Consider the following 16797-nt stretch of genomic DNA (forward strand, 5'->3'; position numbering starts at 1 on the left):
ATCTTGAATCTCTAAATGAAAATATACACTCTCCGGCCATTTTATTAGGTACACCTTACTAGTACCGGGTTGAACCCCATTTTGCCTTCAGAACTGCCTCAATCCTTAGACATAGATTGAACAAGGTACTGTAAATATTCCTTAGAGATTTTTTTCCATATTGTCATGATGGCATCAGGCAGTTGCTGCAGATTTGTTGGCTGCACATCCATGATCCAAATCTCTTGTTCCTCCACATCCCAATGGTGCTCTATTAGATTGAGCTCTGGTGATTGTGGAGGCCATTTGAGTACAGTGAACTCATTGTCATGTTCAAGAAACCAGTCTGAGATGATTCACACATTATGACATGGTGCGTTATCCTGCTGGAAGTAGCCATCTGAAGATGGGAACACTGTGGTCATAAAGGGATGGACGTGGTCAGCAACAATATTCAGCTAGGCTGTGGCGTTGATATGATGTTCAATTAGTGCTAATGGGCCCAAAGTGTGCCAAGAAAGTATGCCCCACAACATTACACCACAATCAGACTGAACCGTTTATACAAAGCAGGATGAATCCATGCTTTCATGTTGTTGACGCTAAATTCTGACTGCCATCTGAATGCCGCAGCTGAAATTGAGACTTGGGCAACGTTTTTCCAATCTTCTATTGTCCGTTTTAGATGAGCTTGTGTGAATTGTAGCCTTAGTTTCCTGTTCTTAGCTGACAGGAGGGGCCTCAAGGTTCGGCTTGTTGTGTGTTCAGAGATGCTTTTCTGCATACCTCTGTTGTAATGAGAATCACGAGTGGTTATTTGAGTTACCGTTGCCTTTCTATCAGCTCAAACCAGTCTGGCCATTCTCCTCTGACCTCTGGCTTGAACAAGGCATTTATACCCACAGAACTGCTGCTCGGTAGATATTTTCTCTTTTTTTGGTTCTCTATAAACCCTAGGGATGGTTGTGCGTGAAAATCCCAGTATATTAGCAGTTTCTGAAATACTCAGACCAGCCTGTCTGGTACCAACAACCATGCCACGTTCAAAGTCACTGAAATCACCTTACTTCCCCATTCTGAGGCTCGAATTGAACTCCAGCAAATAGTCTTAATGTATTGAGTTGCTGCCATGTGATTGACTGATTAAAGGTGTACCTAATAAAGTGGCCGATGAGTGTATATACTAAATATTGATCTACTAATCTTAAACATAAAAGGTAACACATCACAATTGTTTGTACCAGCTTAGAATCTCCCTCTGAAGGAGAAGAAACAGAAAGCCAACAAATCACTTTATTCAGTTATTATAGCCCTACTTGTGTTAAACAATACCTTTTGTATTTTGTGTTTTTGAAATGACTCGTTCTTGTGTAACATTTTGTACTACGGTGCAGAAATGAGCTGAACTGGTAATCGAATCCATGTAGAAAATATATGCGCTTGTTCAGGTGGTGGATGGGTCTCCCAGGCTGTTTCATTAATGTTTCAAACACCTACGGAAAAGCCCTACACAGGATCACTAACGTAAGCTAGGTCCTAATGCTCTAAAGTGAAGTAAATGTTCAGCGCTCCCTCAGGAATTATGTAATTAATGTTTTAAGCATCTAACTCTCTCTTCCTCTTTGTTGTTGTGCTTTGCAGTCTGTTCCCAGTACTCACGGGGCGTCTTCGCCATTTTCGGCCTGTACGACAAGAGGTCGGTTCACACGCTAACATCATTCTGCGGCGCGCTGCACATCTCCCTCATCACACCCAGTTTCCCCACCGAGGGCGAGAGCCAGTTCGTCTTACAGCTGCGGCCCTCCATACGAGGGGCCCTGCTCAGCCTGCTGGACCACTATGACTGGAATCGCTTTGTCTTTCTCTACGACACCGACAGGGGTAAGACAATTAAACACCCACTCATAATAATGCACAGTTCACTTTGCTGGGTAGATCAGAGAAATGCCCGTGAAAATGATTAACAGGTATGCATACTGGCTTTGAATATTAAAGGGATAGATCACCCAAAAATTAACATTTCCTGTTAATGTACTCATCCTCAAATCATCCAACATTTAGATGTATTTCTTTCCTTCTTCAGTAGAGCATTGAAGAAGATTTTTTAGCTGAATATGTGGTCCTTGGTTATTTATATAATGGCAGATAAGGACTTAAGTTTTCACTTTAGTGTGAAAACACTCATTGTCCATATGTATTGGCATTTTTACTGTGTTTTAGAAAAATTTTCCCACTATATATACTAAAACTTATGATATGTGACCATTCATGCTCAGTGGGCATGTGCAATGTTTGCCTGCATCAGTTCTTGCCATCTACCAGTTGTGTAATGGTTATATGAGAGTGACATGACGAATCAGGGAATGATATTTAATTCTTCAGAAGACCAGTCAAAGAGTAATTGTGGATAGTTTGCGTTTCAGCCAGTCTGTACTGAAAAGAAACAATCGTTTCCAATTTAAAATGCGTTCTTAATTTTCACAGGTTAAAGTAGTAGTCATTATAGTGTTGATGTGGGGCATAACTGAAACACAACCTATACATTATAAAACATGCTACAATTGCCCTGATTGCATGTAAAGTAGCTTTGCATTTGCAAATCCTTCAATTATTATAGGCTCCTTCAGACAGTTCAGAATCACTTACTCCATTTATTGTGCAATTTGATTAACAAACATGTAAAGCCTTATTTACTGATAATTTAAATCTAGGGAATGATCTGTTCTTTTTCATTTCAGAGTTGGTCTGATTTGTCATTGATTTGTTTGAAACTTCAAAAAAAAAAACTGTTTAAAGGGAGAATTAACTCAAAACTCTGCCATTTAAATGGATAGTTCACCCCCTAACAAAAGAATTGTTTACTCACCATTGACCTGTTCCAAACCACGTTTATTGTACTGTTAAACACAAAAGAAGGAAATATTAAAGAATGATGGTAACCTCTAGTAATGGATGTCCAAAGTATTTGATTTGCCAACAGTATATGAATGATGATGGTTACCAGATTAAAACATTCTTGTTTTAAACAGTAGATCTTGGTTTGTGTTCAATAAAAAAAAAATGCAAATTGGTTTCAGACAAATCATGGCCGAGTAAATTATGGCAGAAAAAAACATTTTTATAATAATTGTAATAATTCCTTACAAGTATATAGAGAGAGAGATTTTCTGGACATTCAAAGCGCTTTACACTGTTTTGGGGGAAATCTCCTGATCCACCACAAGTGTGCAGCATCCACCTGGATGACGGGACGGCAGCCATATTGCGCCTGACCATGCACCACTCTCCTGCTGATTGGTGGAGAGGCCAATTATGATATGTGGATGGTTAGGAGGCCATGATGGACATAAGGCCAGTGGACAAATTTGACCAGGATGCCAGTGTTAAACCCCTACTCTTTTCGAAGGACATCCTGGGATTTTTACAAAGAGTCAAGACCTCGGTTCATTCGAAAGACAGCACTCAATGAGCAGTAAAGAGTCCCCATCAATATTCTAGGGCATAAGCACCCACACCAACCACAGGTTGAGTGCCCCCTGCTGGTCTCACAAACACCATTTCTGGCAACAACCTAGCTTTCCCGTCTGGTCTCCCATCCAGGTACTGTCTGGGCGCAGCCCTGCTTAGCTTCAGTGGGCGACCAAGTGAAAGTTGCAAAGAGCTAGCCAGCTAACTAATTTTGGGTGAACTAGCCCTTTAACCTCATAAAACCTGTAGGACATTTGTTCATCTTTGGTACAATCAAGGGTTTTGCCTGACAATAATAGTTTTATTGTGTAGCAGTCCACTAAATTATACTAGTGGCTCAGGAAGATTTAAGCACAAGAGGAGTTATGAAATAAAAGAATGTGAGATCTTGCGTGTGTTTTATTAGACAGCTGAGCAACTGTGTTACATTACCTTTTTATGATATTTTAATTACAGTTATAGCTAACTGCTTTGTACTGTACAACTATTGCCTCATGCCAGGCACCTAGACAGCAATGTTACGACATTACATTCACTGCAGTAAAATTTATTTTTATGATAACTTCATTCACGTAAAACTGTTACAATAATTTAACTTGACAGATAAAATGACCTGCGTATGAGTAACAATTTATCAGTTAACATTGTGTTTCTTCCAGTCATTTTATTACATTAAAATTAAATAATGTGAATTTAAATAATCCATTCATGATGGCAGATGATAGACCTGTGCTTCTTTACTGGATCATCAAGCTCTGTCTTTGTTATTGATTTAAAATTAAAACATCTACAAGTTAATCATACACTCTCAGAAATAAAGGAACAAAAGCTGTCACTTTTCAAAATATCAAAGCATCCATGTATCTAAAGGCCATATAATAGTCTCTATGAAGAACAAAGGTTTACTTCTTGAAATTCTTATGTGCTTATAGTGTACATTTGTACATTTAAGAAATCAGTATGGACCCCTTAGTTAAAATGCACATTTTAAAATACCTGTACCTGTACATACTGTGACTTCATGGTAGGATTTTCATTTTTGGGTTAAGTTTTTTCCTTTTCAGATTTTCAAAGAATAACAAATAATGTTTGTCCTCACAAAAAAGCTCACAAAAAAGCTGGCATATGACTTCATAAGACTTGGAATACAGTGCACGAGTCATGTGAATCATTTTGTTCCCTTTTCCAACAAAGAATTAAAGTAATATACTTACTTTAAGGCTTTGAAGAATGTGTGGAAGACTGCTTTGAGGAGCATTTATAACCTAAATCAATATAACTACTTCTCAAATGTTCATCTCATGGAGTCAGGTGACCAGAAATGATGGCCACTCTGTTTTGATTTCCAGTAATGCCCCATTCACACAGGGCGTCAGCTTCAACGCTTCCCATTGACTTTGAATGGGTGATGTCAGGTGTTGCCGAACTGCATTGTGGATCCATCGGCGCCGCTTCAGTGGTCGCTGCAGAAGTTGGGACTTGCTCAACTTTTCAAGTGCCGGAAGCGTCAGATTGCTGTATGCAAATTAGGGTTGTAACAATATACCGGTATGACGGTCTACCACGATTTGAACGTGCACGATTATCATACCATGAACAATTGCATATCAACGGTTTTAACCCTTAAAGATCGAGACAGCCGCCCGCGGCTAAAAATAAGTATTGCTCTTAAATGTTTAATAACTTTTGATCCGCTGATCCGATTCATACAATTCAAAGATTGGCATAAAGAAGAGAATCTCAGCTTTCCGGTGCTGTATCACATACCATTCGCGGACTTTCAGAGGCTCCGGAATCAGTGCGGTTACGTCATCAAAATTTGACAACGCTGATTTGACAAAGAAACGCTCGTCACTGTGTCTCCGGACAAACCAGACATGATACATTGATGCATTGTCCCTCCTCCATGCCCAGATTGGTTCAAACTCGCTGTATCACAACCAATAAGCATAGGTTTCGCTTTTGTTTGTGAACCAACAACAAGCTTTTTGAACAACACGGAATGAGAGATAGGCTGTACATTTATGCGCGGCTAAATAAAACGCAAAAAAAAAAGTTTTGCATGAAATAATTCTCATACTAAGTACTTTTGCATGCACAGCAGCACAGAAACATGACAAAACAGTGACACAGCAAAGACGAACTGCTGCTCTTGCTGTTTTCAAAAGACACAAATGAAGGTGCAGCTGTTTGTCTGCATTGTAGACTGCACCATGTTTATTTGGACTTTATTTGGACTTTGACACATTATTTATTATTTTCTTATTTTTTATTTGTTCATTGTAAGTGGTGTTGTTTATAGTAACTGAAAATATATTATTTGGAAAAAGTCAAATTTGCTTCACTGTTCTATTATTTTGTAACATTTGTAACATACCGTATACCGCGAAACCGTTAAACCGTGGTATTGTTTTAGACGATTATCATACCGTAAAAAATTCATACTGTTACAACCCTAATGCAAATACACAAGCTCAGACAGTGGCCTATTGCTGATTAATTCCATTGGCTGATGCTGCTATAATCGCGTCAGCCCCAACTTCACACACGCCTTTGTCAAGCATTGATGCTGAAGCCCGAGTGAATGGGGCGTAAATGTTTTGAAAGAGAAGCTTCTGAAGGTTTTTAAACTCCCAGGTACACAATACTGTTTTTTTTCTGGCCAGAACACAACTGTTTCTTACATAATTATGCTTCTGCTCTGTTCTCTCTATTAGTACCTTTTCATTTCTTTTTGCTTCTCTATCTTGTGCTGCTGTGTTAGACTTTGACAATACTCGAAGTTGCACCAAAACTTATTTTGAAAGATGAGCACAATATCTTTATGCTGACTTAAGACTAATTCTTGAGAGCCCATTGCAGAAAATCCTATAAATAGCATAAGTCATCAGTGCTGTCTTGTACAGGTTTAAGATGTGCTGTTCTCTGTCAGATCGCGGATGTTCCTGATGTGCAGATTTCTTGGGAGTTTCTGTCACATCTGCCACAGACATAAGTTTTTTGTTCACAACCCATATGGTCACTTATTTGCTAAATTTGCCATATGGTGGGCTATATCAAATATTTTTTAAATGTTAGCAAAATCAGAAGTAAATCCAGATTCAAGTCCTTAGACTGTAAATGAGACTTTAAAAGTTTTATATTAAGTAATAAGCTATGAGATTGCATGCTGTGCCGTTGAATTCATAGGTGCAGGACGGCTCAACTACAGACTGAACTTTGAGTCCATCAGCACTTTATTTTTTATAAAAGCAGAATTTAAGTGTAGTCTATTTATGAACTAATTTCGAGAGGAGTGCATGCTTATTGAACATGGCTGGTCCAGCATTGTTAGTTAATACACAATCCACCAATCAGTGAATTCTTAACTCACCATAAACAAACAGAATTTCTTACCTCAGTATCTTCATTTTGAAGAATCCCTCCTTCCACCCCTACTCCTTCCTTTCTAGACAGCGCAGCACGACGGCCCAGTAGTTAGCACTGTTGCCTCACAGCAAGAACGTCACTGGTTCAAGTCCTTACCAGGCCAGCTGACATTTCTATGTGGAGTTTACATGTTCTCCCTGTGCTCGCGTGGGTTTCCTCCAGGTTTCCCGGTTTCCTTTCATGACATAAGCCAACTGACCAAAGCAATTTGGCACTATAGATGAGTTCTAGTCAGCTGTATATTTCCAAAGTAATTCATAATGTGTCATTTATTAGCAAGGGAGTTCTCCAGATCTACCTGAGCTCAAACTTCCCTCTCACCCTTTAATCTGGAGAGAGCTCTGGGCTCTAGGAACGTTTGAATTCAGGGCTCTCTCCTGGGACAGCATGCCAAATACGCTTTATTATCAATCATCAGCTAAGTGTGAACTCATGAAACAATTTGAGAATCATCTGATAGATAACTCTAGTAAATTATTGTTAATACGTTTTGCACTGTACAGTCTTGAGAGCCTTGCTTTTGTTAATTACCAAATACCTGTATTATTATTGACGTAGACTAACCGTGTTCCGTACACTTTCTGCTCTTCCACGCATTCAAGCGACCTCTCCTCCATCATTGAAAGCCATGTAAGCATGTTTGTGTGATCATTCTCTGATCAGTAGTGTTCCGTACATGGCGCATAACTTTAATTCACTGGCAAAATTGGTCATTGTCAGAAGTCTTATTAAAAAAATTATGTCAGAAAATACTATTATTGTGTTTAACTTGAAGTTAATCTTAAATTTAATATGGATTTGTGAAAGTTTACAATGAAAGCATGTTACAATCATTCAAGTTTTAGATTAAGTTTTATTATAGCGTGACAATTTAAAATATTAAAACATTATATGAATGCAAGTTAAAGCTAACTTAACTGACCTTTTATGAATAGAAACATTATTGATGCACAAAGATGATGGGCAAATAGCATTTGAAGCCCGTCTCTCAGGCTCTCTCTTGTGGAGAGTTGCGCTGTAGTTATCATCACTGACAACTGATGTTTAAATATCGCCATTTCAAAACATTTATTCAACAAAAGGTAATTTACTTAACAATTTGTGATGATATTGATTTCAAAAACAATGTAATATTGTGTTATGCATGAATTAAATTCAAATGCATATTTTCCTTGCTCTAAATGTCTCCCCTCCCAAGCGACACTTGCAACTTAATCTTGCCCACTGTTCATTTTCAACCTCATTGAGTGGACGTAGCAAACTTACAGATTTTTTTTCAGAAACATTTGGTAGAAGGGTCTCTGTTGTGATCTGGGATAAAAAAGTGAGACACAAAAATTACACAGATGTATAGCTTGTCTACGACCCGTAAGTATTTATTCAAAGATTGGTGTTAAAAGTTAATCTGTACAGAACATCGTTGTGTATGGAATATGGTTAGTCTACGTTATTATTATTATTATTGTTAGTAGTAGTAGTAGTAGTAGTTTTATTGTCATAGTATAAAGTATAAACAACTAGTCTTGCTGCTATTCTTAATTATGAATAAATACATTTGTAAATTAATAATAACTGGAATAAAATTTGTAGTCTGTTTAATGTGGTCGTGCAGTGTATTAAAACCAAGTGTGTTTATAATTTGTAATATGCCTTTATGTTGTCTAAAAATATATTGAGTACAGCCACGGGAACCTTGCTTGTGTTACATACCAGCAACAAGGAAAAATGATTATTATTATTATTATTTATTTTTTAATGAATAAATGTAATTATTTATGTATTAAATATATAATTTTATGCAAATAAAATAACAACAAATGCAATATAATAATATTTTATTGATTCTGCTTTGTTTTAATATAAAAGGAATTATACAAAGTTTGTTTATGATAATAATAATAACTAATATTATTATGAATAATAATAATAATTATAATTATTATTATTATTATTATTATTATTATTATTATTATAAAGTATTGTGGTTTTGTGCATTTATGCATTTACTATAATTTAATGACTTAAATGTATTAATATTTTTATAAATTAATTTATGCTTATATAGTTATAAATGGACCTTATATTTTATGTTTATTATGCAGTGTCTTTTAGAGTGAATGTTTTTTTAAAGAGTCATGAAACAGCTTATTTTGTGAGGTTTGTTATCATCACTGTTCTGATGAGAATGTCTGAGAAGAGGGCATTTTCAACAGCATCTTCAGACTCAGATGGTTTTGTTTCGCTTCGATGGAGTTAAAAGCATCCCAGCTTCTCACAAATGCACCCTGCAATTCACTATTACACGCAACAAAATGAAAGTACATTATACATGCTTTTGTAAGCTCACTGTACATTACACAAACACACAAATACCCTGTGATTGCTGTCATTTAATCCACATAAATGCAAAGCCAATTGCATTTTGTACGCTGCTTCGAAAATAAAGCCTTGGGAAAAAAATAAGAGACCACTTTATACATTTTACAAATATGGTTAAACTCACATATTGAATGAATAGCTTTTGTGTCAGAGACTTACATTATACAGCATGATGAGCATTTCTGCCACTCAGAAACTCTTGCAAAGCAAAAACAAGTGCACGCGATCTCACAGTTTACCGCATCTGTCATAGCAATGCATGCTGTCACGAATGGTTAAAACGAAACAGCTTCTAATAAGATAAGCACACACAAAGCCTCATGAATAGTAATGAGACCAACATCTCACAAAATAGTCCCGTCTTCTTCCACGTCCCTTCCTATAATGTCAGTTTTAAACATTTAAAACTTATTTTCAAACAAAAAAGCTCAAACTGAACCAGTTTTCTCTTACAATGTATATTAACAGATGTGATACGCAAGACGCTACATGAAGTAATGTAGAGGGTTCCCATGGACCTTAGAAATACTGGAATTAGAGCTGTACGATATTGGAACAACCTGAAATTGAAGGATCACAATAAAAAAATAAAAAAAACTTTTTTCAAATATAAAAATTCTTAAGTCAAGAACCATTCTGTAAACAAGTAAAAAAAAGTTTTCAGAAATAATAAGTTAAAATTAGGTAATTTGTTTTATTTGAAACCATTTTATACATTTTTGTCATTTAGACCTTTAGATATACAAAAATCTTTTTAAGAGAAGCATTTTTTGCAGTGCAAATGTAAAATGACGCAGTATAGTCATAATTGTAAAAAAATAATCAAATACAATTAATTTTTGTTACACCTCCAAGCATCATAATTTCTTGTCCCCAAATGTTTTAAATTCTATAGTGGTTAAACTCTGCAGTGATTCTTCAAATCACATGTGCTCAGTGGCTCCTGTTCAATTATAATTTAGACTCAAGCATCCTGTGATGCCACTATTGCAATATCAATGCTGAGACGATATATTGTGCAGCCCTATCTATTTTGAAGGTAGATAGGGTAGATAGGTCTATTCCAGACATCGGAAGTCATGAAATATCAGTGATTTTTGTTTGTTGCTTAAAATTTTAGCTTCTATTTATCAAAATGCATTTTTTCTCTAAATTAACAATAACAATAGGCATTGTTATGACATGCTCATGGTTATTGTTAGTGTATTGTTCAGCTCCATTTTAATCCTATCACTCTCATCAACTTGACTGAAGTCAAATGCAGCCATGAGACTGTACCTGTTAACTATGGCTAACAACCTTTAAAATGACCACTTCAAAGACTGGGTTTATAAAGTAACAACAGAAAAGCTAAAAGTTAATTAAACTTCTATCGAGCTATCAAAAATGGTAGTGGGAGGACTTAGCAGCCACACAAACAGTAAAAACCTTCAACAAATATAAAACCAAAAGACTATTTGTTGTTGTTTTCATGCTTTCCATTAAAGTCATGCAAAATAATATTTTACCTAAAATCATTTTAATATTGTTATTATTTTACCATTATGTTAATGTATTTTTCCAGCTTCATTTTATTCATTTAACGCTCATCAACTGGAAGTCACTGATGTCAATTGCAGTTATCAAGCTTTAAAATGACCACTTCAAAGACTAGGTGTTAAAGTAATGACAGAAAAGCTGAATGTAAATTTTGTAAAACTTCTATTGAGCTTTCAAATATAGGTGTGGGAGCAATTTTCAGCCACACAAACAGTAAAAGCTTTGAACAAATCTATCTGAAAATCGAAAAGTTATTCATTGTTGAAATGAACCGGCAACTTATCCAGCATATGTTTTATGCTGCAGATGCCCGTTCAACTGCAACCCAGTACTGTGAAACACCCATACACTCACATCCATACACACTATGGCTAATTTCGTTTATTCAATTCACCTAGTGCATATCTTTGGACTGTGGGTGAAACCAGAGCACTCGGAGGAAAACCACACGAGCAAGAACATGATAACTCTACACAGAAATGCGAACGGCCCAGTCGGAACTCGAACCAGCGACCTTCTTGCTGTGAGGCGACAATGCTAACCACTGAGCCACTGGTCTGCCACATGACAACATATTCAGCAAAAAATGGGAAACTTTTTTGGGAATGTAATTGCACAAATCTAAAAAAAAAGTCAAAGTTTTGGAAAATGCTTCTATTGTAAACACCATTAAATGAGAGTCTTTGAAAACAAAATTAATTTTGTGCATAGTACATGTTTAGGCAGGTAAAGATAAAAGACAAAAACTAACAAACACACAATGGGGGAGTGTGTGGTAGTGTTGTTGTGCTTTGCTAACGATTCATCAGCGTAGTGTGGATTTACTTCATATAACAACCAACAATGGAGACGGATCATGCACACATGGCAAATTATACATGCCATTGTCTGTGATGGATATACACCAGCACCAAGCCAACACCAGCCCGTCCCTGTTTACTAACTGCCAAATACCTGCCTGGCATACGTAATACTGCAATAAACTAGAATCAGTTGCCATGTAAATGTTTCTGAATGTACAATTTCTGTTTTTGCCTACATTGTTGTTTTGTGACCCTTTAAAATAATTATTAATATAATAAAAAAATAATTTGCCATCCCTCCCTTTTGAAACCATGGCTACAAATATCTAAAACAGCGTTGAGCTCTTTCAAATAATATGTCCTCTCGGCTGGCCAATGTGAGTGCTTTTGGAGCGCTTGAAAATCACAGATTTTGCCCTGATGGTCCTTGTTTAGACTATTGGCTGAGTTGCTTTAGACTCAGTCTGCTGTGAGAGCTTCAGAACAGATACAATCTGAGTGGGACGCGGACATGATGAATGGTTTAGTGTAAGAGGTTGGCACTTCACTGCGTTTTCATGGTCTGTTCTCCATCCCTTCTCTCTCTGTCTCTCTCTTCTGTCTGTATGTAACACACACACACACACACACACACACACACACACATATACACACACACGCACATATTCAGGGCTGTTTCCCCCTGCTGGGCTGGATGGAGATGATGAAGGGGGAAGGGAGGATGCTGGCAGCGCTAATGCTTATTCGGGTTCTTGTTGGTTCTGCACAAACGCACACATAAACACACACACACTCAGATATTCACAAACGCGATGATACCCAAAGCTACAGATTTATCAGCTATTAATCAGAGCTTGATTCTCCATTGGGAGGCTTGAATTATTAGCGTCAGAGATTTGAAATGGATGGCAGATGAGTTTTGGCTGTGAGATAGTGGTCGATACTGCAGGTGTCTGCAGATATTGAGGGTGGAGAACGGGTATGGTGCGTGCGCTTGGGAAGGTTCGCTGGTGAATGTGTATGTAATCAGCCTACTTGACTGATTGCTGTTTGTTTAACATGCTGGTGTGTTAAAATGTCCACTTCAGGTATAATGTATGGTGCTTTGATATGTTAATTCATGGCTATTTATGTTACATGTATCCAGGGAGCATGAGGGCATTGGTAAACACTGTGGTCGATCAAACTGCATTTAATGAATAATGTTACTGTAGCTCAGCTGTTTTTGAACATGATGCTAGAAACACCAAGGTTGTGGATTTTACTCAGTGATGCTGATAAAACATTTACCGTTTAATGCTGGCGGTCTGATGGTGGCTTGAATGATTTAAATGCTGGATTACTAGATACAAACAGGTTAGTGCTTGCTTGCCTTTAATATCTGTTTCAATGACTCATTTATTCTCTTTTTTTATGAGGTCCAAAAAATACTGATTTGAGTAGACTTTTTTAAAAATCTTGTGTTCTACAGAAAAAAGAAAGACAGGAGTAAGTGATAACAGTTTTATAATAGGTACAGACTATGAATCATCTATTAAGCATTAGCAAAGAGTGAGTTCATTATTTGTTAAACATTAACTCTACATTAACAGACGTTAGTTGGCAGTTTATAACTGCAGATACAAATTCTGTATTCTTGACTTAAAACCACATTTAAAATGTGCTTAATGATTGTACCTTCATACTTTATTACTGATTAATTTTTCATGACTAAATTAAGTATTACAATATTTACAAATTATTTGTATTTAAGAGTAGTTGAGAGTTTTTTTATGATTATTCAGAATGAGTTAGTAAATGATTAGTAAACTATATTCAACATTCAAAATCAACATTTATATATTATTATTATTCAGGCATATACTAATGGTTAATTCATATGTTAATAAATGCTTTATTAAAGGGCCATTAAACCCTCTATCGTCTCAGCAGGGTGTTTTCACACATCTAGTTTGAAAAAAGTCAGAAAAGTGGGTGTGTCCAGCTCTGTGTAGGTATTAGTGTCGGGGGAGGGAAAGAGGGAAGGGTTTGCATAAAAATGGGAGTTTCAGTTTAGGCACATGCTGATTTTCACAGAAACAAAACAACAAACAGATGCAGGGGAAACAGACAGTGACTAAATTAAGTCAGTAATCAAATTACTTGCCAAAATATTGGTTTGTCGACTTTAACTGCAGTTAGGCACTTTCACTTTCATTCAGGAACACTTCATGCATGCCCCCCGTGACAAACGAGATATTGGATGCGAGGAACGGATAGAAGCGTTTAGTTTTAATGGAATGTTTGATGCCGCACAAAGAACACACACACACACTTACCAATCCGTAGACAGGTCAATCAACACAAACTTGAACCGAATCATTTTTAAAAGAAGATGAGTGGAAAATCCTGATTTCACCATTTCAGATGCGAAAGCTCTCAGGTAAAAAAATGTTCCTTACAAGCATATTTGTGTCGAGTGTTAGCAGAGCACTGTAATCCACATGTGAGTCCAGCTTCGCTCATGGCAGCAAAACGTTTGTTGCAGCTAATTTATAAACTCAACACTGACGACACATGTCTCCAAACAATTCTTCTTCTTCCACTTGTTTTAAATATGGTTGGCAACACAACTTGTCGTCTCTCTGCTGTTTCAGCACTGTAACAGGTAAAAAAAAGGTCTTCGAAGCTATATCATGCATATTAATTAAGTTGCACCTTATACACCATAGAGATCGCTGATTGGTTCGAACCAAGTCTTGCTCCTGAATTAATGCTGCAAGCTCAAAGACAACACGTTGTACTCACTGGTACAGACATCCAGTATACACGCTGGAATTCACACAAGAATCTAATCGCTGTGACGCAGCTTCAAAATTTATTTTCAAACCAGAAGAACGAATTTGCTCGAAATAATGCAAAAACAACCAATTTTCACTTTTTTTGTGAAATATATGTGTCCTAATAAGGTTTTCAGCAGTGTGAGAAACATATATGAATGTCAGCATCTCAAAAAATGTGTTTTGGTGTTTCGTGACCTTTTCACTCAACTTCATCCAGTTTTGTGACCTGATCTAAAGTGAGGATTATTTATGCTTTATAACGGCTCAGTATTAAATGAACAATACGTCTTTGCAATCTTTTCTAAAAAAAGTAAAATTAGTGTGAAGTTTAAACATTGCCGAATAACAGGAGTGTCAAAATACAACATAAAATTGGATGAAACAGCAACAACAATATATTAATTTAACAATATATTATAATACAATTATGATATATTATGATCTCATTTTGAGCTAAATAATGAGAAAGAATCAAATCTCCTACCACAGCTATGCTGATGACAACTAGATCTACCTAGCCCTACTGCCTAATGACTACAGCCCCATTGACACCCTCTGCCAATGCATTGATGAAATTAACAACTGGATGTGCCAAAACTTTCTTCAGTTAAACAAAGAGAAAACTGGAGGGTCAAAAGGTCAAATAAAAAAAAAATAAGGTCAAAAATCTTGGTGTGACTCTGGAGTCAGATCTGAGTTTCAATAGTCATGTCAAAGCAGTCAGTAAATCAGCATACTATCATCATAAAAACATTGCAAGAATCAGATGCTTTGTTTCCAGTAAAGACTTAGAGAAGCTTGTTCATGCTTTCATCAGCAGCAGGGTGGATTACTGTAACTGTCACCCCACTGACCTTCAAAAAAAAAAAGACAGTCAGACAGTTGCAGCTCATCCAGAATGCTACAGCCAGGATTCTGACCAGAACCAGAAAATCAGAGCACATCACATCTGTCCTCAGGTCTTTACACTAGCTCCCAGTTACATTCAGAATAGATTTTAAAGTATTATTACTTGTCTATAAATCACTAAATAGCCTAGGACTTCAATACATTACAGATATGCTCACTGAATACAAACCTAACAGATCACTCAGATCTTTAGGTTCAAATAAACTAGAAATTCCAAGAGTTCAGTCAAGATCAGGGTGAATCGCCCCTCGCTGCTGGAATCAGCTTCCAGAAATGATCAGATGTGCTCCAACATTAGGCACATTTACATCAAGACTGAAAACACATCTGTTTAGCTGTACCTTTACTGAATGAGCACTATGCTGCATCCGACAGATCGCATTATTATGTTATTTTCTCTTTTTGATTTTTTTATAACCTGTTTTAACAAATTTTTATCTCTTTTTAAAAATTTCTATTGTTAGTTTTTTTTCTTCTTAGACTTGTCTTTTTTATTCTTGTTTATGTAAAGGACTTTGAATTGCCACTGTGTATGAAATGTGCTATATAAATAAACTTGCCTTGCCTTACAACATTTCAATGCGATGTTTAAACAGCACAGTAATTTTATTTTAGTTAAGATTGCAAAGATTTATTTCTCATTTGATACTGATTCATTTATTCTTATTCAACTGAATAGAAATGAATAAAGTTGTTTATATTCTTTCTTGGGTGACGCATGGGTGCAGTAGGTATTGTTTTCGCCTGACAGCAAGAAGATCAATTGTTTAAGCCTCGGCTGGGTCAGTTGGCATTTCTGTGAAGAGTTTGCATGTTCTCCCCACATTCGCATGGGTTTCCTCCGGGTGCTCCGGTTTCCCCCACTGTCCAAAGACATGCAGTACAGGTGAATTGGGTAGGCTAAATTGTCTGTAGTGTATGTGTGTGTATGGGCTGCAGCTGGAAGGGCATCTGCTGTGTAAAACATGTGCTGGATAAGTAAGTGGTTCATTCCGTTTTGGCGACCCCAGATTAATAAAGGCACAAAGTCGAAAAGAACCAGTTTTACCTGTTTATAAGGCTTTAATTGTCATTTATTAGGGGTTATATAAAGCATGTAAAGTCCTCACTTTAGAATAGGTCACAAAACTGGCTGAAGTTGTTTATAAAGCATTTATTAACATACAAATTAACTGTTAGTATAAATAGCTTAATAATAATTTACTTATACATTCTGAAAAGTCTTTAAAAAACAGCAACTTCTCTCAAATAACTGGTTTGTAAATAATATAATAATTTAGTAATGAAAAATAATAATTAACAAATATGAAAATACAATCATTAAGCACATTATATATATGCTTTAAAGTCAAGAATACAGCATTTGTATCTGCAGTTATTAACTGCTCACTGACATCTATTAATGAAGAGTTCATTCTTAACAGATAATGAATTAACTATTTGCTAATGCTTAATAAATGGTTCATATC

The 16797-nt window shown here is 36.4% G+C and overlaps 2 protein-coding genes across 12 annotated transcripts in view; one reads left to right on the forward strand and one right to left on the reverse strand.

The window, feature by feature from the left end:
- The window catches only part of LOC147838831 (odorant receptor 131-2-like), a 1093102-nt gene that overhangs the window by 433227 nt on the left and 643078 nt on the right, over positions 1 to 16797 (reverse strand). The window lies entirely within an intron of this gene.
- Positions 1 to 16797, forward strand: part of gria4b (glutamate receptor, ionotropic, AMPA 4b) — a 201234-nt gene that overhangs the window by 112047 nt on the left and 72390 nt on the right. For all 10 annotated transcript variants that reach the window (XR_015519488.1, XR_015519489.1, XR_015519490.1 and 7 more), the window contains 1 exon segment: positions 1621 to 1860. Coding sequence is in view for 4 of the 10 variants with exons in the window: in NM_212752.2 (NP_997917.2) it covers positions 1621 to 1860 (240 nt within the window). In the remaining 6 variants the exon portion in view is untranslated.

The sequence above is a fragment of the Danio rerio genome, chromosome 21 (assembly GCF_052040795.2).
Source record: "Danio rerio strain M-AB ecotype USA chromosome 21, GRCz13ab, whole genome shotgun sequence".
NCBI lineage: Eukaryota > Metazoa > Chordata > Actinopteri > Cypriniformes > Danionidae > Danio > Danio rerio.